Source organism: Anabrus simplex, chromosome 11 (assembly GCF_040414725.1).
Source record: "Anabrus simplex isolate iqAnaSimp1 chromosome 11, ASM4041472v1, whole genome shotgun sequence".
NCBI classification, from domain to species: Eukaryota; Metazoa; Arthropoda; class Insecta; order Orthoptera; family Tettigoniidae; genus Anabrus; species Anabrus simplex.
In genome coordinates this window covers 132140143-132163744 of record NC_090275.1, presented here as the reverse complement: position 1 = coordinate 132163744, position 23602 = coordinate 132140143, and the positions used below count along the sequence as shown (strand labels likewise).

Below are 23602 nucleotides of genomic sequence, written 5' to 3'. Positions count from 1 at the left end.
GTTGAGAAAGGTTCATGTTGAGCTGTTGGTTTGCCAGTCAGATGTTAACACTATGAGCACGGACTAGTCAAGGTAGCGTCCCTACCCTGTGCCGGCGTGACTTAAACTGTCAGGGAAAAAATCACAGTTTTGTCCGTTTTTGCAGTATAAATAAACAAATTTACATACATATTCTAGAAAAAGTGGACTATCATATGAAATCAATTAAAAAATGTATACCTTCAGCATTGGAAATAAAATCAGGCTACAATATTAGTACATTCTGTTATCCTTGTTCACGCACTTGAATTTCTAATTCACTCGGAAAAGTTCGATAGTTTTCAGTCACTGAACAACAGAATTACACATTGTTATTCCCAATACCTAGCTTCGGTACGATAACACTCAAAACATTCTCCTATGCAAAGACCTAGGTCATATTTATGGCAATATAGGGTCGTCATTTTCTTTACATTACGGTCGGTGTTGTGTTTGGACTTGTCGTAGCAAACCTTGCACGTACGCTGCAAGTGCCCTTCCTTCTTCACGCCCACTGCAGTTATTCTGTGTGGAAAATAATGTCTACCTACTGGCGTTCCCGCAGATGATGTTCGTGATTCTTCAGTAATTTCAGCAGCAACACTATACACCAAATCATCTGCCAAACGTTCACAAAAGAAAACATGGGCCTGTTCACAGGAGCATTGTGTTCCCATGCTGCTCACCTCCCTTTGTCTCTTTGCGACTGGTTCTTCTCGTGATGATTGTAGATTTTCATTTTCTACTTCACAATCACTTTCATACAGATCAGAATCCGAATCATTTACCAGTTCCGCAATAATCTGTTCATTACAGTTATCCGTGGGCTGTATGCACGCTCCGGGATCCATATCTCAATATACAGAGTAAATCGACTACTTGAGAGGTGATTGCAGACTCGCCTCATTAAAACACGAGCACATGATGAGTACGTATCAATAGTAAAGAAAATCGACAACACGTTAAAACAAAACGTAATTTGAGCTTTTGAGTGACTGAATTTCAAATTTCATGGTAGTAGAATTACTAACTGCGGCATTCGGGTGCATAGTGTTAATGTGGAAAGCACACACTTCTTAGATGGATTTAGACAGTGTGTCCACTTCTTGTTGTATGAATTCAAGCTTTCCAATCCTGTGGATAGGATGCTTTCCCCTTCTAACTTTGTAGTTTGAGAGGCATAGCTCAATTTGTTACTGATGGTATTAGGCATGACAAAGGTGTACAAAGTTGAAGAGTAGTGGTGATAACACAGATCCTTGAGACAGCTCATTCATTACTGTGAATGACGTGCTTATGTTACACCCAATACTGACCTTGAAGAAGCAATTTCTTAACATGTTCTCCCCTCAGTGTTGTTAATTTCTTACAAGGTACACATCTTTTGAGTTTAAGTAGCAGTCCATCTAGTCACACTGTATCGTACGTTGCAGTCAGGCCGAGAAAAGCTTCTTTTGGAACTGTGATTCGACGTAGGACGTTGGTACCGTTACCTGTTTACAGCAGCTACCTGCTTGATATGCCAGAGTGATACTCCCAGAATTCTGTTGAAGATTAGGCATTCCAGGAGTTTCAAACAAATGCCATTGATCTATAACTTGAGGCACCATGTGGTGACTTTCCAGATTTAAGGATTGCTATGCCATCTTGAACTCTGGAGGGAGGTTCCTGGTGTCTAGGATGTTGGTGAAAAATGTCTTCAGCCATGTTGTTCTCCGGTTTCTAATACACTGGGAATGCTCCATCTACTGTATTTCTTGCTGACTGATTGTGCCTTGCAGTTTACCATCTCTGTCTTTTGTCTCTATTTTTGTGGTTGGGTCTACAGGGATTTTTTGGCTCATGATGTGAAAAGTACTGCAATTTGAGAGATGGTGTTATCCTTCGTTCTTGCTGGCAGATGTTTGATGTAATACCAAGTGTTCATGCCTTCTTACTTTTCCTTTTTGCCTTTGTTTAGCTCATTTTGTACTCTTTCGTGTTTTAGGAACACAGTTTTTTCTTCTATTCTTTATACGTTGTTTTAGGTGATTCACCTCAGCGTAGAATGTAGTGTTCTCGAAATCCTCGTGGTATGTTCCGTTGGCAACTGGGGGCGTTTGTACCCTAGTTCGCTCCGACATCTTCAGCGAAGAAGTACCGCTCCGTACTCAGCTAGATGCAGTTGCAGTTCGCACTCCGTTGCCAGTAATGACAACGGTTTGCAACGTGTACTTTCCACCGGATTATAACCTTGACATTCGTGCAATACAAGATTTGATCAGTCAGCTGCCTCCTCCTTTCCTCATGCTGGGAGACGTAAACACCTGTAACATACTATGGGGTTCAGATAAAATATTGGATGTATGGCTTTTCAGGCGTTTGCTCTATTAACCAGCATTTCGTCTTAGGTCTGACACTAGACTCGTCAGAGTGGGATGTGTCAGACCCTACCCACTGATGCTGGGGTGTATGCAGGTGAACTTATCAGAAGCCTCTTATGTGGCACAGTCTGATAACTGCATACGGGAGATAAAACTCCACAGAGCAAACGCCTGAAAAGCCATACATCCAATTTTTTATCTGATTTTTTATATGCTCTATTGGTGGAAAAATATCTAATTCCCTTCATGGGAATTTAGTATACCATTTGGAATTGCTAGGTGAGCATTAATTCCATTGTGAAGTTTTATCTCCCATATGCAGTTATCAGACTGTGCCACATAAGAGGCTTCTGATAAGTTCACCTGCATACACCCCAGCATCAGTGGGTAGGGTCTGACACATCCCACTCTGACGAGTCTAGTGTCAGACCTAAGACGAAATGCTGGTTAATAGAGCAAACGCCTGAAAAGCCATACATCCAATTTTTTATCTGATTTTTGATATGCTCTATTGGTGGAAAAATATCTAATTCCCTTCATGGGAATTTAGTATACCATTACTATGGGGTTCTCCGTCCTCCTGTTCTAGGGGGAGGATGCTCGAGCGAATGATCAACCTATTCGATCTTTGCGTGCTTAATACAGGGGAACCGACACATTTTAGCAGCGCACATGGCACATTCTCACACCTGGATGTCACTCTGTGCAGCCGTGCGCTAGTTCCCCTGCTGCGGTGGCAAGTACACGACGACCTCTGTGATAGTGACCATTTCCCGATAATTCTGTCTCTCTTGAATCAAAGACAGTCTGAAGTACCCTAGCGCTGGTTACTTTGGCGGGCAAACTGGCCAGAATTTACAAAATGCGCAGTGATGGCTGATGATATGCTGAGTCTGTTGACGACCTTGTTTCTTCCATTACTACTGGAATTTTGGCTGCTGCAGAGGAAACAATTCCTTCCTCATCCGGTATTCGTCGCCGGAAACAGGTCCCATGGTGGACGGACGAAATTGCAGCAGCCATATGTGATCGCCGACGGGCGGAATCCTACGATGGCCAATCATATCACATTTAAGCGTCTGCGTGCGAAGGCCCGTTTTTTGATTCGAGAAAGTAAGAAATCTACGTGGGAAAAGTATGTGTCATCCATCACGGCACATACTCCGTCATCACAAGTGTGGACAAAACTCCGCCGTATTGTCGGAGTTCAGAATGTGCCCTCAGTACCCGGAATCTCCATTAATAGAGATATAGTTACGATTCCTTCAGTCATTGCCGACCACATCGCGCCACATTTCGCAGATACCTCCAGCTCTAGGAGATACGACCCTGCATTTCTTCCAATTAAGCGCGAAGCAGAGGCACACCATCTCTCTTTTGCCTCTAGTGCTTCGCATCCCTACAACGTGCCCTTCACGGAGTGGGAGTTGCGGAGTGCACTTGCGTTATGCAGAGATACGGCTCCTGGACCACACAAAATCCATAATCAAATGTTTAAGCATTTGAGTGGCAGATGTCTCAAGGATATCCTCACCCTATTCAACAGAATATGGAGTGAGGGAGTGTTTCCATCTCAATGGCGTGAGGGAATTGTGATACCAATTCCCAAGCCAGGTAAAGATCCAAAACTTCTGGATAGTTATAGGCGAATATGCCTCACAAATGGCCTCTGTAAGCTATTTGAAAGGATGGTTAACCAGCGTCTTGTGTGGGTCTCTTGTCTAACTACCAGTGTGGTTTTCGCTCTCATCGGTCTGCCACTGATCATCTGGTCAGACTGAAGAGCGCCATTCAGGAGGCCTTTCTCCGGAAGGAACACCTAGTCGCCGTGTTTTTTGACCTGGAGAAAGCTTACGACACTACCTGGTGTTATGGGATTCTCGCCACACTACACCAGTGGGGATTTCGGGGAAATTTGCCAACGTTTATTGAGAACTTCATGTCCCTCCGTCTCTTTCGAGTCCGAGTAGGGAATGCATTTTCTCAATATTACGTTCAGGAAAATGGAGTACCTCAGGGATCGGTACTGAGTGTCACGCTGTTGCCGCTGCTTGGCCCGCAGTCGTTCCTTCGCTGTATGTAGACGACTTAGCTGTACATTACAGCTCCGGAAGAGTGGCGTTTGCTGAGAGACAGCTACAGCAAGCTATTAACCGAGTCGACAGATGGGCCCTGCAACACGGTTTTTGGTTTTCAGCAGTGAAAACCTCTGTTGTACACTTCTGTCGACGTCGGCCTGTGCATCCCGAACCAGAGCTCCGCTTGCGAAACAGTGTCTTACCAGTGGTTGACACCTGCAGATTCCTGGGTCTCCATTTTGATAAGAGACTTACGTGGCAGCCCCACATCCGTCAGTTGAAGGTTGCCTGCATGAAGAGACTTAACGTGCTTAAGTTTCTCAGCGGCACTTCGTGGGGGGCTGACCGTGCGGTACTGCTGCGATTTTACACGGCTACGGTCCTCTCCCGGATTGACTATGGAAGTGCGGCTTATGGCTCAGCATCAAAATCTATGCTGAGCCTTTTAGACAGTATTCACGGGTGCTTTCCGTACTAGCCCCATTCCCAGCCTACTTGCTGAAGCGGGAGTTCCACCTTTACGGATAAGGAGGCAGCAGTTACTCCTCACGTACGCTGCCAAAATTTGTGAAATGCCGCTACATCCAAGCTATCAATGCATCTATCGTACTCAATACCACCAGCGGTGCCAAGACCGGCCGAATGCCACATGGCCGGTTGGGTTTTGGATTGATAGCTTGTGTCATGATTTGAATATTGATATCGGTGGTTGTCTTGAAAGAACTGTTAGCGAGGTACCTCCGTGGTTGGTTCCGCGACTGAATATACGTCTAGATCTGCTGCATAGGCCCAAGGTGAACACGGATTCCTCCGTTTATCGGAGGTATTTCCAGGATTTCGTTCACCAATGTCCGGCTGCGAGACTTATCTTCACGGATGGTTCTAAAATCGGAGATAATGTTGGTTGCTCTTTCATCATTGATGATATGAGCACAAAGATCTCGCTCCCTAAAGTATGTAACGTGTATACTGCAGAGCTTTACGCCATCTTAGAGGTTCTGCAGTTTGCACTGCGTGACGAAAGAAGCCACTTTCTTGTGTACCGATTCGTTAAGCTCTCTGCAGTCTATTGAAACCTGTTTCTCGCAACACCCACTGGTGCAGCAGATACATGACCTTCTAGCCAGGTTAATGGATGCTGGCACCAGAATCACTTTCGCATGGCTTCCAAGCCACGTTTGGATTGCGGGAAACGAACTTGCGGATGAAGCTGCAAAGGAAGCTGTACTTTTACCTCCAAGACCAGTCAATGTACCTGCTAAGGATATTTGTTCTCAGCTACGTCGAACCATCTTGGCGTCCTGGGAATCGGAGTGGCTAGCTATCCGAACTCCCAACAAGCTGAGAACAATTAAGAAGACAACTACCGTGTGGCGGTCCTCTTTCCGACCTTCACGGAGAGAGGCCATAGTGCTATGCAGGCTGAGGATAGGTCATTTACGATCCATGCACTCTTATCTCCTAAAGAGGGAAGACCCCTCCCCCCCAGTGTGTTCTTGTGGTGCCAACTTCACCGTGGCCCACATCCTCAGAGTGCACTGATCTCTCTGGCCTAAGACGGAGCCTCGGCCTGCAGGAAACACTCGAACGCATACTAGCCGATGATGCGACTACTGCTGATCTCGTCATCCGCTTTATGTGCGACAGTGGACTTATTAAGGGTATATAAATTACAAGTGCACTGTTACTCAGGGAACGTACGTTCCCTTTTGATACGTTAGTAATCCTTTCGGCCTAATTCTATAATTGTTTTTTGTTTTATTTTGTACTGCGTTTCCAAATTCCTTTGTTGAATAAATAATTTTGTTTTTATATTTTAAAATTCTCTTCCACTTATTTGTTCAGAGAGGAAGATTACCTCGTTGTACTTCCTCTTAAAACAAAAATCACCACCACCATGTTCCGTTGTGATTACTCTGACTCACCATCCTGTGAGAAACAGAGCTAAGAAAATTGTGCCTGTCAATAGAATTGATTATACTATTAGTATATACTGGTTAATTCGTACCCCCCTTAGAGAAGTAGATCTATTCTATTCTTCAGCAGTAATGAAAAACATGTCAAAATCCCTAAGGAACACACCAAACCTTAAAATAAAATATCTACTTTAAAACAACACATAACAGTTCTATTTCTTGTCCTTGTCTAAAAGCTATCTTCATTTTGTTTCTTGAGGAAAATTGTTGTCAATCTTATGTTAATTTTAAGGACACTTCCTCTAAAGCATTACTTTGTCAATTTATACATTTTTCATCTAAACAGTGTTATGTGGCTGAAGATGTGAAGAAACATGTACCACTTTTAACCATTAAATTGCCTTAAGCAATCATTGTATCGACTAGGTGGAAAATAAAAAAATACTTCATTGTGAATCTATTGAAGTGCAATACGGAGCATGAAGCTGATTTTATGTAGACCTGTCTGTGTCGGTCTTCGAGCAGAAGAGAAAGGGGCAGCATGTTATGTCAGTGTTCCTACAATGACAATGAACATTTACACATAATTTGGGTGATCGTCTGTTTGTAGCTGATATCGGAGGCCAGGAGGTACGGCGACTGTCACCGCAGCACCATGGAGCTGGCAGACTTCTGGCTGCTCGAGAAGCAGCTTGTCCACAAACTGTTCAAGGTGCTGGTCCCTCGTTACCAGAACTGTAACGTGTGCTACACACAAATGTATCGTGCTCCTTTTACTCCCGGCATCGGCTTTCCGAGGGTTGTTCTGGAGCTCAGAGGTACGTGCTGCTACATCAAGTAATGTTGTTTAGCTAATTAAAATTGCACGGGGAAAATTTCAGTAGTTTTATCACGCTCTTTGCAGACTCCTACGTACTGTACACACTTAACAGACTTTAGAGGTGAATGTTCTAATTGACCACACATATTGTCTTTTCTCTTTGATCTTTTCTGTTGTCTAACACTAATCATGTAGTTCACTATTTTATAAACTGATTAACTGTGGATCCAAAGACTGAGAGTTAAAATGCAGCATAGGGTGAATAAAGTGCGTTTGGCACTCTTTGTCGTACAATGCCGGCACGTGAAGGGTCTCTGGCGACACGTTTCGTGTTTAGCGGACCCGACCATCGTGTAGAGTAAAAACTGTCACAGTTTCATTAAATCAAAATGCCTGCACTTGGATGCGGACACCATATTACAGTAAACACTTGTGGAGAAGCACTTCGAACTACTTTGGCCGAGGTCGTCTTCTCACTTTCTTGAACCAGTGTCTCACTGCAGAGGTACATCGCCTTGTCATGAGGAGATCAAGAATTCTTTGAGATCTTCTGGTGTTGGGCATATAAGACATAACATGTGAGAGCTTTTTAGATTTGGAATGCAGCTCTGGTGATTTTAATGAGGGTCAAGTATGTTCCTCTCTATCTCACTGTGGTGAGTGACCTGCAATGAGATCGACCTCCACTGATAAGTGGATTTGCACAGGTTAAAAGCTCTTTCAGTGAGTTTAGCCCAATACTTCAGAGCTTCTGTCTCCGTTGAAATGTTCATAAAAGGAAAGAAAAATTCCACCTAATCAATACATTTATTTTCTTGTAAACTATTACAATCTAGGACCGGTTTCGACCCTTCATAGGTCATCCTCAGCTATATCAGAATCACATTTGCATTTCTATCTTATACCTCTGAAAGACCTTCATGATGTATTGTTTCATAATTTTTCAGTGAAAACTTATCTAAAAACTTACAAATTTCTAAGCGTTGTGTTAAAATTAAAAATTAAAATTACAAAACTTTGTCTATTATATACATGCCCTTGGGCTGACAGAATGCATCCTTGGGTTGATTAAGCACATATCTTAAGTATTGCTTATTCTGTTGAATCGAAACCCTTTTATACTTATGTACAATCGTGAATAGACTATCAGTAAAATTTGATAAATAAAGCTTGCGTGATAATTATAATAAAATATCATGTTACATCTTTATACCTTATTGCTGGAGTGATATTATTTTAGGCAAAATATAAATGCGTGTTGACCTCTATAAAATATTTTTACATAAACACACTAATGTACTTTAAAGTCTAATCATTGTACTTTAAAGTCTAAAATACTTATTGCTTGGATCTTGCGTTGTTATGTGGTAAAATATTATAACAATTTGTCTTGTATAACATCAGATATTGATAATGTTTGAATATGCCGTGCATGGTTGGCTTTTAAACCTAATGATTAAATGTCAGTTCCTTCTTGCATAAAATTACAAGTTTCTTATTATGTTGATTATGTATTGTATAAAACATAAATGTCTATTAAATTGAATGCTTATCATTTACTACAGAAGTTTTAAAAAACACTTGAATGTCTAGTAATATAGTCAGTGTGTTTAGTGACACTGAAACGTGTTGGCCTTGATTCTTGCGTTATATTTCCATAATTTGCCTTTTCTTATATATGTTGAATGTTGAACTTTATAGGTTCTATTTATATAACTGTGAAATGGATCAATATAAGCTTGATACGTGTTAAATTATGGAATATATGTATGATTCAGTTCTGGCCTAACTTCTGGAGTTTTCTCCCATCAAATGCCGTAAGACTGTGGTGGTTCCTTTCCCTTTTTTTAAGGCTGGTAAAGTCTGTAAGCCAAAATGAATGAAGTGAGTTAGATTTCAATACAAGTGTAATATTGTGTGAATTTGTAAAGCCTGAATTAATTTACTTACTGCTGGATGTTTGAAATGCAAGTTTCTTGGCCGTTTGACGAGTAATGTACCTCGTACTGATGGTTCTAGTGTTGTCTGTTGTGAGAGGGGCGGAGGGATAAGTAGGGGAGGTTGTTACGTGTGTATGGGCGGAGTCACTGAGGTTCGCTGTCTGCACCGTAGCTTGTGTATGACGTTGTCTGTTGACTATTTTGACGTAGTCGTTTTTTAAGATAGGAACGATTTTATTGAACAAAATATTAGTTTTTTCGGATAACTCATTTATGTTATAATTAGGATTTGCATACTGATCTAGTGTTATATATAATTCTTCACTTATATTAAGCAAAGGACCTTTAGGTTCTACATTTAATATTTTTAAATCGTTATTTATGTCCGTAAAATTGTGCTTATATTCATGCATATGTTGCCCTATTGCCGAGAAATGATTATGCCTAATTGCGTTTACGTGCTACTACTTACTACCCCTACTTATCCCACCGCCCCTCTCACAACAGACAACACTAGAACCATCAGTACGAGGTACATTACTCGTCAAACGGCCAAGAAACTTGCATTTCAAACATCCAGCAGTAAGTAAATTAATTCAGGCTTTACAAATTCACACAATATTACACTTGTATTGAAATCTAACTCACTTCATTCATTTTGGCTTACAGACTTTACCAGCCTTAAAAAAAGGGAAAGGAACCACCACAGTCTTACGGCATTTGATGGGAGAAAACTCCAGAAGTTAGGCCAGAACTGAATCATACATATATTCCATAATTTAACACGTATCAAGCTTATATTGATCCATTTCACAGTTATATAAATGGAACCTATAAAGTTCAACATTCAACATATATATGAAAAGGCAAATTATGGAAATATAATGCAAGAATCAAGGCCAACACGTTTCAGTGTTACTAAACACGCTGAATATATTACTAGACATTCAAGTGTTTTTTAAAACTTCTGTAGTAAATGATAAGCATTCAATTTAATAGACATTTATGTTTTATACAATACATAATCAACATAATATGAAACTTGTAATTTTATGCAAGAAGGAACTGACATTTAATCATTAGGTTTAAAAGCCAACCATACACGGCATATTCAAACATTATCAATATCTGATGTTATACAAGACAAATTGTTATAATATTTTACCACATAACAACACAAGATCCAAGCAATAAGTATTTTAGACTTTAAAGTACAATGATTAGACTTTAAAGTACATTAGTGTGTTTATGTAAAAATATTTTATAGAGGTCAACACGCATTTATATTTTGCCTAAAATAATATCACTCCAGCAATAAGGTATAAAGATGTAACATGATATTTTATTATAATTATCACGCAAGCTTTATTTATCAAATTTTACTGATAGTCTATTCACGATTGTACATAAGTATAAAAGGGTTTCGATTCAACAGAATAAGCAATACTTAAGATATGTGCTTAATCAACCCAAGGATGCATTCTGTCAGCCCCAGGGCATGTATATAATAGACAAAGTTTTGTAATTTTAATTTTTAATTTTAACACAACGCTTAGAAATTTGTAAGTTTTTAGATAAATTTTCACTGAAAAATTATGAAACAATACATCATGAAGGTCTTTCAGAGGTATAAGATAGAAATGCAAATGTGATTCTGATATAGCTGAGGATGACCTATGAAGGGTCGAAACCGGTCCTAGATTGTAATAGTTTACAAGAAAATAAATGTATTGATTAGGTGGAATTTTTCTTTCCTTTTATGAAGATTGGTAAATGTCAATACGGAAAATGAAATTCATAAATCAAAAAAAAAAAAAAAATCCGTTGAAATGACCACTCCAAGATACTTAAAATGAAAGCAACATTTGATTTTTCCATATTTGATGCTGAGAAATGCACTGGTATTATGACTGTCAGATGTTAGTTTTAATATTTCAGCCTGGAGGCAGGTGACGTTAGGACTACATCATGCAGTTGATGTTCACTGCTCTGGATCTAGTGCCGAACTCAGTAGTCCGTTTCTCGATTCAACACAGTTGAAAAGAATTGTTTAGAGCCAGTCTTCTTCTCAAACTATCTAGAGATCTCTCTGTGACTAGGTGTTTGTCAGAGTTTGTTGGATGATGCAAGGAATCTCGTTGATCACCCACATCTCATTGAGGATATACAAAAGACTGAATTATTAATATTATTTAGTGGATGTGTATTCTTTAATTTGCCTCTTCTATACTTCTTACCTTACCTTTTGTCCCATCCGCACTGAGTCGACCACAATAGACTTAGCAGTCTTTCTCCTCATTCTGTTTGTTATTGCTACCTGTAGCTTATTTATCTGATGTACATCATAATCCAGAAAGGTTCCACGTTATTACAAGTCGGAAAGCCTGACACTAGACGTATACATGAATTCCTTGGAAAAGATTTTTCATTTTCACGTGATCGAAGAGAATGTGTACTGGTACAGGAACTGTGTTGGAAAAAGCCTTTATTAGTAAGGACATGCCGAGCGAGTTGGCCACGCGGCTGTGAGCTTGCATTCGCGAGATAGTGGGTTTGAACCCCAATGCTGGCAGCCCTCAAGATGGTTTTCCGTGTCTTCCCATTTTTACACCAAGCAAATGCTGGGCCTGTACCTTAATAAGGGCCACGGCTGCTTCCTTCTCACTCCTAGCCCTTTCTTATCCCATCGTCGCCATAAGACCTACGTGTGTTGTGACATAAATCAAATTGTAAAAATTAAAAAAAAAAAAAAAATTAAAAAAGGAAGCTTACCCCAGGAGTTAGTGGGTTTGTCAGTGAGGGAGGGAGCTCTGAACAGTATCAGCAGACTTGTTGAAGTTCTTGAACTATGTACATTTGCAAATTTTAATGTTTTCTATTGATTAAACAAAGTATGTTTCTAACCATAATTTATATAAACACAAGAAAAGAGAAACTTGGGGAAACATTCTTTAAAATAAAGTTCTTCGTTCATCATATCTTTTCCTTGTGTCAAACCTTTCTGGGTGCTGGGTGTGTTGTTGGCCATCAGGTGGACGGCCCATAACTCTGTCAGGTCCTGCATAAACATGCTGAACATCTTGTGATTGACAGTTCCACATATAGTTCAGCAAAACCAGGAAATTGATTGATGCACACATGAATGTTCCTGCTGTGAACGTCACCAAGAGTTAAGTGTTGCGTCGTGTGCTCTCCTCTCCCAAATTCAAATTTTCAGTGTTTCATTTCTGGTCATGCTCAAATTTGTGCAGTGTGTTGCATATATCTTTCATCATCTTATTGTTTGTGAGCAAACTTTCAAAATTGTACAATGTACTTTTGGAACTGCTTGAAATACCATGGTCAGCTTTCTAGAAAGTGTTGTTTGGAAATTAGTGGTAGTTTTGAGTAGGGAGGATCAGGCACATCAGAAGGTTAATTCTGGACTCAAGAACGCTGTTACAGGAGTACAGGTCATAGCATTAATTGCACAGAAGCTTAGAAGCATTTATTTCTAACTTATACACTCGCATTTGCTTTACGTAGATGGAATTGGGATTATGCAGTAGAGAAGAAATAAAAGAAAAAGCAAAATACAAATTAGACAATGAAGTACAAACTCTCACCTAACATATGAAAATGTGGCTGCTCTTCTTCAGGGCTAACTGGTGAAGGAAGTGCAGTGTTTTTTGATTTGCTTTGGCAGTTGTGCACAGGAGAAGTTTCTTTGTGGGGGATGCAGGGACAGTCTGGGTGGGTTAGCAACAACGTTTAGGAAAGACTGGAGGAATGGATATGACAAGATTTAAAAGCACAAACGTCGTGGGCGATCAGCGTCAGTGTGACATCATTTACCAACACAACTGTCAGTGAACGAAATGTGTCATCAGGAGTAGGTGTGTTCATAACTTACTTGTGACCTTCAATCACGATCCATAACAGTTGTGTTTGACTGCCACTTCCCGTTACGACATGTTTTAGATTCGGCAAGTATTGTTTTACATGCATCGTGAAGAAGAGGGGAAGGAAGAATTTATGGCTTGAAACACTGCATGAAAGAGGACCAAATGAGGTGGCATCAGCCCCAATCAATTACTTGTAGCATTTAGACAACAAGGTTCTGTCCGACATTGACACTCGCAACCAGACCATGTCGCTGGAAACCAGGCATTTTGTACGATACTTAAGTTTACTTTGTGTTGTAATTGTGCTATAAACTTCAATAACACATCAATTTAATAGAAAGCACAATTATTTCCATCATCATCATCATTTCCCCGTATCCAGCTCCTGCTGGGTCGGGGTACTTATGGCACTTCTCCATCTTCCTCTTTCCTCCCAAGATCTTCTCCCAGTCTAAATTTCGTCTTCTTATTCCGCTCTTCACTGACTCAATCCACCTTGTTCTAGGTCTTTCTCATGCTCTCTTGCCCTTGCACTTTGCCTCCAGCATCTGTCTCTTCTATTCTCCTCCATCCTCTTTACACATCCAAACCACTCAACTCACTCACGTAGCTTTCTTATCCTAACTTCCTTCCTAACATCTTCATTTCTCACTCTGTCTTTCCTTGTCTTTCCTATCATACTCCTTAGGAATTTTATCTCACTGGCTTGAATTCTACTCTCTTGCCTGCTAGTCAAAGTCCAGGTATCAGCTTCAAAAGTCAGTGTGGGTACATAGTATATTTTGTACATTATCTCTTTACTTTTCCTTGATACTTATTACACTTCGGTAGAAAGCATTACCCTGCTGTACCCTCCTGCTAATCTCCATGTCCACCCTAGCATTTTGCATTAATTCACTTCCTAGGTATTTAAAACTGTCCACAATTTCCAGACTGACTTCCAATTTTCACAGTGCCCTTTCCTTGCCTTTTCCCTCTCGACATCACCATAGTCTTGCTTTTCTCTGTACTGATTTTCATGCCATACTTGTCAGTTTTTTTGTTCAGCACATCTAGTTGTTGTTGCAAATCACATCGTACAGTATCTTCATCTCTTCCTTTGTTTCCTTTACAATTTCGTCCAGGACCATTGTCACAAGTGAACTACGTAGTGCAAGTGGAAAGTGTTTTTTTTAAGACTTTATTTGTGAAGTACAATATGATGTTTCACTTATTATGACCCAACCTGTACTGTTATTTGTAAAGGATGATATAACGAAATGACCTAACCTGTACTGTGTAAGATTGGTCACATGTGCATTTGTAAATAGTAGAATTCTGTTCTATATTTCCTGGAAGGATCCAGAAAGTTACATGAATTATGGAACAGGGTGTGTTGTTTTGTGGGTAATGTATTCTAGAAAATATTTCTGACTGTTCTGGAAATACAACATTCGCGATGAGGTGTATTCTAGAATGTTAGTAAAAGTTCGCGACCGAAAGTAAGGTTGTGATTGGTGAGTCTAGGTGGCAGTAAGGAACTCGTGCACGCTGATTGGCTGCTCCAAGGCCGGAATTTCCTATATATAGAGAGCGAGGCAGTGTTCGAATGAATTTGGTATTCTGAATTCTGTCGGTCTTGGTTTATCTGTCTGTCTGTGAGCAGCCTATCTGGTTGACGTCGCCCGGTTTCCGGGATGGCACTCTCCTCGGGTAAGCACTCTTGAATTCCGTTGCTGCTAAAATTTCCGTAATGTTCCGATTTGCTTTTCATACAGGAGTTTGCCCTAACCTCGCCTAGATTCGCCAAATTAGTTGCTTATGATGCCTTAGTTTTTCAGCTGGGCTTACCTGTTCTTTTCCGAGGCATTCCCATTTCTTGTTTCACTGAGGTATGTAAGTTGTAGTTTAATATTATTTCCCTTGGGGTTTGCCTCTGGTAGTTCTGTATCACTTGAGGTACGCTAGATTTTGGAGAACCTGTTTCACTTCACTGTAAATTGCATTGTACAACTGCATTGGTAACTATGTGTAGGCTATAGTTGATTTGAAATTTGAATTTACACTGCTACGAAAGTATTATCAAAGAACCTCTAAGCTATGTATATCACTGAACTTATAGCTCGTAACTTGGAATTGTATTTGGAATGTATTTGTAAAATTATTTTGTAAATAATATTTTTCAAATCTAAGGATCACGCCGATTTTGTTTCAGAATCCGCAATCTAAGCCATGTCCATGCCTTTGGTAGGTTCCCAGCCTTTTTCATCTTCCCGGTTTGTTGTCCACTAGTTGGCCCTACTGATATTTACGTACATGTTTTGATTCGAGATCCATGTAATGCCAGCTACTGTTTTTCCGAGTGTTTAGTGATTTCTGATATTGTGTAGTTTGTTCTTACCTTCCCCTTTTAACTGTGTTTGTGCCTTGTTTTGTGTTACCACTGTAGTAGAGGTAACATTTGGTAGCAGAGGCAAGCGCTAGATTGCGGAGGAAGAAAAGTGAACCGTGATCATACATAACTTAAAACCTCGTAAGAATTGTGGTTCTTATACCGTTTGAAATCTCGTTTCTACCTGTCAGGATGGCTCGTGCTGTTCCTAATCCTTTCCATTTGAGAAAGGAAGAACTGATTTACGAGTTAAAAATTCGCAAAATTAGTTCAACAGGCAATGACAGAGATGATACTAACCTGTTGAAAAAGTCGCTTAACCTACCTATAACTATATCTGACTTAACTACAGACGAGTGATTAAAGATAAGTTACCTGAATTTAACGCCATTCTTGTGTCATTTGGTGCTTCTAAGCCCTCGCATGGCCAGTTAGCCCGGGTTAAGGGGCAGTTATTACATTATTTAGACAGAATTAAGGATTTGTTGTCTCGCGAATTGCCGGAAGTTGAGCGGCAGAAATGTCAAGCCTTACTAGAACAGTTTTCCACACTTTTCAACAGAATCAGTGGTTTGCTTGAAGGCAATAAGTTAAATAACACCGTTTCTCAAATTCAAGTGTCGATCACATCTGCAATGAGTGACAGTGTTAATTGTGGCGAGGCATCTGTTGCTGCTCAAGTGTGCGATCTGACACCAAGTGCTGGTGTTAGGCCTATTCAGGAGTCTGAGGTGACTAATGCTGCTCTGGGATCTTCTGTTTCATTGTCTGGAACTAGGACACCTGTAAGACATTCTAATGATACATCTCTTTTGCATGTTGGTACCCTTACAAGTTTTCCTGTGGTTCCTGCTAATTCTGTTGTAGCTCAGGGTTTGCCCTCTGTTCCTAATCAACCCGGTTCTGATTCAGTGGTGCAAAACCACCCCCTGTCTTAGCGCCACTGTTATCAAGTTGCATAACCTCTACACAACCGGTTAATGCCCAAATGGTCTCTCAGCTTAGTGAGAATCTTCCGCAAATGAGGTTGTCTGAGCCCGTAACGTTGCAGGCTAATGTTAGTCCTAACCTATCCTGTACTCCGTCCTTTTCACAAGGGCACCCGAATCAAAGGCACGAGGCCTCACTAAACCCTCTGGACTATTCTAAGCCTTCCCAAGCACCCCGTACACCTGTCCTTCTCCAGATTTTCTCCAATCTGCCTCACCCGTTGACCACTGTGTTTAAGGGTGTGTCTAAATTTTCAGCTAACTCCGTTGATGAAGTTATTTCCTTCCTTCGCTTTCTAACCAAGTTCAAGGATCAGGCAGTAGTGTATAATCTCAGTAACGACAACGTATTTCAAATTCTATACCCGCATGTATCTGGAGCCCTTTCTGAGCATATTGTCAGGGCCATTTCCGAAAGATGGTCTATAGATCAGTTTCATGCCCATGTGTTTGAATATTTCATTCCTGCTCGTGCCCTGTCTGCATTAGTGCAGAAGCACTATTTCAGAGTACAACATCTTGACGAGTCATTATCTGAATATGTCCAAGACATTAAGCTCCAAGCTAAGATTTTCCAGCTCCACTATTCAGAGGCTCAGATGGTTGCCAACATAGTTGAAGGTCTCGCCCCAAATTATAGATCATATCTGGCTCTTTCACCCCGACCTGCAACGTTCGTCCAGTTGGAAGCAATTACAGTGTCCGCTGAAGGCATTCGATATGCTGACCAGCTACGCCTGGCATTAGCCCCACCTCCTATAAGCATGCCCCTCCTCCAGATTCTAAAACCACCCCGTCACCTGCGTCCAACTCGCGTCATCCCCGTTCATGTTTTAATTGTGGCTCCACGGCTCATCTCAAGCGGGATTGTCCCAAGCCCGGGATATTAGGCAATAGGAAACCTGCGATGGGTGGAGGCTCTTACACCAATACTTCTTGCCGTAACTGTGGATCAACTAGGCATTTCTCTAGGCAGTGCCCACGTAACACTTCTGGCTCTGGACCCCTAGGCCATAGTAGTGCTAGAAGACTAACCACCGGTTCTGATGACAAATCCCAAAGCATGGCTTCTTGTCTTGTCGATCATGACTGTACCTTGGTTAATTTACTTAATTCTGAGGCTAAGGATTGCTCCCAGTCTGACTCTGGTCTTCATTTCTTACAATCTTGTAGGATTTCTTCCATACCTTCTTGTAAACTACCATATTTATGCATAGAGGTAAATAATGAACCTGTCTGTGCGTTGCTAGACTCTGGGAGTAGTGTCACCTTGATGAGTGAGACGTGGTATGATTCTATGAAAACTGTTTGCAAGCTACCTACATTACAACCCGTGTCCTTAACCTGCCATACTGCTAATTCCAATTCATTGAATATTGTAGGATCACTAGAGGTCAAGATTAGAGTCCGTGATTTCACCTGGAAAATGCCAGTACTAGTGGCAAAAGATTTATCCTGCCAATTCATATTGGGTGCAAATTTTATTGCTAAAACAGACGTAATTTTGGACCTCCAGTTCAACAGATTCCATTTTAAATTTTGTGCAAGAACCTTTGAGCTGTGTGATCTCTCCCCTATTCTGCCTTGCCACGTTAACACTGTTCCTGAAGATTCTGATGAACCCAAGGCTTTTGATTTTAATCACTTACCCGAAGAGCAGGCCAATCAAATTAGGAAACTCTGCGATAAGTTCCCTGATGTCTTCACCGACAGGTTAGGCGTCACCAATGTATTAGAATACAAAATTGAGGTTACAGATAACATACCTGTTCGCTCTCCTCCGTACCGGTTGTCACCTCCCAAAATGAAAGCCCTGAAGGCTATCATTGATCAGATGCTCGCTGACGGAGTGATACGGCCTTCCAAGTCAGCCTATTCTTCCCCAATGTTTCTGGTTCCCAAACCGCAAGGTGGTTATCGGCCTGTAGTCGACTATCGGATGTTGAATGTAGGATGCTAAAAGGTTTGTTTTTTCCACCTATTCAATACATATAAATATTTATAAATTAGGAATTTATTATTGATAATTATTATAATTATTAATAATTATAATTAATTATAATTATTATTATTGATAATTATTATTGATAATAAATTCCTAATTTATAAAATTTATATGTATTGAATAGGTGGAAAAAACAAACCTTTTAGCATCCTACATTCAGTATCTTCAATACGGATAACAATGATTTTTATCACTTGCAATATCGGATGTTGAACCGTAAGGTAGTCCTCCAATCTGTCCCACTTCCTGATTTGCACTCTTGTTTTTCCTGGTTCGCTAATGCAAAAATTTTCACCACTTTATATTTAAATCAGGCTTATTACCAGATATCCCTTGCCGAAGAATCCAAGCATCTTACTGCATTTGCAACCGATTGGAACCTATATGAATTCGAACGCGTCCCTTTTGGTCTGGCAACTGGAGCGGCCGTCCTTACACGGTTACTAGATTATGTCTTATCGGACATTAAGTTCAAGTTCGTTTATAATTACCTTGATGATCTGGTAATTTTTAGCGAAACCTTCGAGGAACACTTACTCCATCTCAACGAAGTGCTGGAAAGACTGCTTAAAGCAGGTCTAACCCTGAAGGCATCCAAGGTTTCCTTCGCACAACCCCAGATGTCTTTCTTAGGACATATTGTGTCAGGGAGGGGTGTCTCAATCGATCAGTCTCGTACTGCCGCCATCCAGAATTTTCCCCCTCCAAAGGACGTCAAGGTTGTAGCCAGATTCACTGGCATGGTGAATTTCTTTTGCAAATACATTCCTAATTTTGCTGAACGTGCAGCTCCATTAAATGAGTTGAGAAGAAAGGATGCCAAATTTGTGTGGGGTGATGCCCAACGTGAAGCCTTCATGGACTTGAAATCTGCCTTATGTAACGCTCCTGTACTGGCTATGCCGGACTTTTCTAAACGCTTCATCCTTCAGACTGACGCCTCTTCCTCAGGCATATCCATGGTTCTTCTACAGGAATTTCAAGAAGGGCGTCGTCCTATTTCTTATGCTTCCCGTGCCCTGAATCCTGCTGAGCGCAATTATTCCATTTATGAGCTGGAAGCCCTGGCTGTTGTCTTCTCCTTAGAACGCTTCAGAATGTACCTGGAACACCTTCCTTTCGATCTGGAAACTGACAATCAGGTGTTGAGTTGGGTACTGGCCAAGCCGCGAAAGACCGGACGTCTAGCGCGTTGGGCAGTGCGCATCTCAGCCTTCCAATTTGAAGCCCGCCACATTCGTGGCGCGCAAAACGTTGTGGTTGATGGCCTCAGTAGGATGTTCCATCCAGACAGCTCTGACCCTCAATCCGAGCCAGTAGACTCATCTCCCGAACAAGTATCAGCTTTTGTCAATGTAGTTCTCACTGACTCTCCCTTCCTTTTCAAGGATATTGCCAAACATCAAGTCAAGAGGACGATCCTGAGTTAAAAGCCATTGTCGACAGGATTAAATCCGGTGAGCATGTTAAGCCCTATATTCTGAAGAATGGTGTCTTGTGTTGTCCTGCTCGTGGTCTCAGAGACCCCAAAATTGTAGTCCCAACTAACCTGGTCCCAGCTCTCTTCAAATACTTTCATGAATCTCCAGTGGGCGGTCATCTTGGCGTTTTCAAAACAAGAGAAAAAATCCGTAACCACTTTATTTGGAAATCCATGCATAGTGAGATCCGTACCCTTGTCAAGTCCTGTAAGATTTGCAACATCAGTAAACCTGCCCCGAATACTCGTCTAGGTCTTCTGAGCAACCTTCTCGCCCCATAGAAAGACTGTTCATAGACTATATTGGGCCTTTCCCGAGATCTCAGAATGGTCATTGTTTCATACTCGTGTGTGTTGATGCCTTTTCGCGTTTTACGTGGCTGTTCCCCACTCGGATGGCTAACGTCAACACTACCATCTCGTGCTTGAAACAGATATTCGCCTCGTTTGGACCCTGTCAATTCTTGGTAAGTGATAATGCAAGAGCCTTTACTTCTGCCCAGTTCCGGAATTTCTGCTTTGATCTATCCATTGCGCATGTAACCACTACCCCTTATTACCCGAAGCCAAATTATGCTGAGAGAGTGAATCGTAACCTGCGACCTGCCCTCATCGCTTATCACTCCTCAGACCACTCCAAGTGGGATTCCTCATTGAATTGGTTGTCATTTGCATTTAACACTGCTATCCATGAAAGTCACAAGCAAACCCCTGCTTCGTTAATGTTGGCTTTTACCCCAAATTCTCCTCTATCTAACCTATGCTCAATTAATGACCTTCTGCCCGACGATGGCAGCCCAGAAAAGATCCGAGCTAATTGGCATCGTGCACGAAAGAACTTGAAGGTTTATTACGCTAAGGTGCAGCGTAATTACAACCACGGGCAAAGACCGCACGATCTCTCTGTGGGTGACCAGGTGTTTATTAAAACACATCCCGTCAGTAGTGCTGCGGACCATGTTATTAGTAAGTTGGCCCCCAGATTTCGAGGTTCCTGCACCATCTTAACGTTCCTTACCTCGGTGACATTATTGGTGAGCGATCCCGAAAGGAAAAGGATCAGCAGGGTACATCTCTCCCAGATCAGGGTACCTTAAGTCTGATACGGAAAGGGTAAATACCATTGTTGGTGACCTTGTAGATTTAGTTGTAAACTATTTATGAGGTTTTAGTTCTAAGATAATAATAAGTTTTATTGTAAATTAGTTGCAAGTAATTGTGTAAGTGAATACTTTAGGTATCCTCTAGTGTAATTGATTTAGTATTATAAGTTAGGTACGTTTTAGTTTAGGGGTCACTCCTTGGGATTTTTCTCCTTACTGTCGGGTATAGGGCACCCTCCTGTAGTTTCTTTTCACCCCCACCATAATCTTGTCTCGTGAATTGTAGATAGCAGTGCTTACCCCGGGGCTAGTGCCCTAATATCCCTGGTGTGCTAGGGAGAGTCCCTACTACATACTTATTAAGCCACCCATCGGGTGACTCTACGCGAGATCTTGAGCCCAGCAGCATACTTTTACCTCAAAGTATTCCCCTGTCTGCTGCGGTTTGTGTGTGTTACAGCAGCTGCAGTGACCAGCTTCTTCAGACAGCAACCTCAAGTGCCAAATTGGGAGGCACAGTGTGTGCCTTGGGCGTTACCATCCGGCACCACTATCCTGCGGCGAACATCCTATTGGTGACAGGCGGACTGGACGGTGTGCAAGAGACCACTGAACTGCATATCACCTAGGTGTCGGGTTTGGACTGACATTGAATGGAGGCTGGTGGCAAACGGGCGTGTCGGCAGCCGCATCGTCAGCAAGAACCTGTGGCCTAGCTGTGCTGTGACTGATGTGGAAAAGTAGTGCAAAATACTTAGTCCATGACTCGCCTAATAGGAGGCTTTGAACGCATTTAGCAACAAGTGAGAAGTTTCTGTATTTCTAACATTTGGCAGAAAGAATGGTGTACATGATTTGGTGGACAGAGTACTAATTGTCTAATCATCTGACTATCCATGTGGATTTTGTGATATTTGTTGAAGAGGTGGATCTATATTATTTTTGAAAATTATGTGACAGTTTGTGTTGTTGTTATCAGAAAGTCTACTTCAAGAAATCGTGTGTGTTAGAGTGAGGTATCCTTACTATCTGTACTGTGTGAGAATGTTTTATCGCTTCCTCCCCAGTGAGGTTATATTAATGGTCGAGCATGGCTCGACTTTCGAGGGGAGGAAGATGTCACAAGTGAACTATGTAGTGCAAGTGGAAAGTGTTTTTTTTTAAGACTTTATTTGTGAAGTACAATATGATGTTTCACTTATTATGACCCAACCTGTACTGTTATTTGTAAAGGATGATATAACGAAATGACCTAACCTGTACTGTGTAAGATTGGTCACATGTGCATTTGTAAATAGTAGAATTCTGTTCTATATTTCCTGGAAGGATCCAGAAAGTTACATGAATTATGGAACAGGGTGTGTTGTTTTGTGGGTAATGTATTCTAGAAAATATTTCTGACTGTTCTGGAAATACAACATTCGCGATGAGGTGTATTCTAGAATGTTAGTAAAAGTTCGCGACCGAAAGTAAGGTTGTGATTGGTGAGTCTAGGTGGCAGTAAGGAACTCGTGCACGCTGATTGGCTGCTCCAAGGCCGGAATTTCCTATATATAGAGAGCGAGGCAGTGTTCGAATGAATTTGGTATTCTGAATTCTGTCGGTCTTGGTTTATCTGTCTGTCTGTGAGCAGCCTATCTGGTTGACGTCGCCCGGTTTCCGGGATGGCACTCTCCTCGGGTGAGCACTCTTGAATTCCGTTGCTGCTAAAATTTCCGTAATGTTCCGATTTGCTTTTCATACAGGAGTTTGCCCTAACCTCGCCTAGATTCGCCAAATTAGTTGCTTATGATGCCTTAGTTTTTCAGCTGGGCTTACCTGTTCTTTTCCGAGGCATTCCCATTTCTTGTTTCACTGAGGTATGTAGGTTGTAGTTTAATATTATTTCCCTTGGGGTTTGCCTCTGGTAGTTCTGTATCACTTGAGGTACGCTAGATTTTGGAGAACCTGTTTCACTTCACTGTAAATTGCATTGTACAACTGCATTGGTAACTATGTGTAGGCTATAGTTGATTTGAAATTTGAATTTACACTGCTACGAAAGTATTATCAAAGAACCTCTAAGCTATGTATATCACTGAACTTATAGCTCGTAACTTGGAATTGTATTTGGAATGTATTTGTAAAATTATTTTGTAAATAATATTTTTCAAATCTAAGGATCACGCCGATTTTGTTTCAGAATCCGCAATCTAAGTCATGTCCATGCCTTTGGTAGGTTCCCAGCCTTTTTCATCTTCCCGGTTTGTTGTCCACTAGTTGGCCCTACTGATATTTACGTACATGTTTTGATTCGAGATCCATGTAATGCCAGCTACTGTTTTTCCGAGTGTTTAGTGATTTCTGATATTGTGTAGTTTGCTCTTACCTTCCCCTTTTAACTGTGTTTGTGCCTTGTTTGGTGTTACCACTGTAGTAGAGGTAACAACCATAATAAACAAAAGAGGTCACAGCACACTCCTCTGTCTTACTCTAGTCGTATTCCTAAACCATTCTGTCTTTCCAACTGGGTTCAGTACTCTGCTAACACAGTTGTACATTGCTTGCACCATTTCTAACATTTCTCCTCCGAGTCTCTTTTCAACCATGGTTTCCCAAACCTTCTCTCTGGGTACACTATCATATGCCTTTTCCT

At 41.2% G+C, this 23602-nt stretch overlaps 1 protein-coding gene across 1 annotated transcript in view; it reads left to right on the top strand.

Moving 5' to 3' along the window:
• The window catches only part of mRpL17 (mitochondrial ribosomal protein L17), a 71428-nt gene that overhangs the window by 7165 nt on the left and 40661 nt on the right, over nt 1–23602 (top strand). The window contains exon 2 of the mRNA XM_067155273.1: nt 6986–7193. Within this exon, the coding sequence (XP_067011374.1) occupies nt 6986–7193 (208 nt within the window). The remainder of the gene's footprint in view (nt 1–6985; nt 7194–23602) is intronic.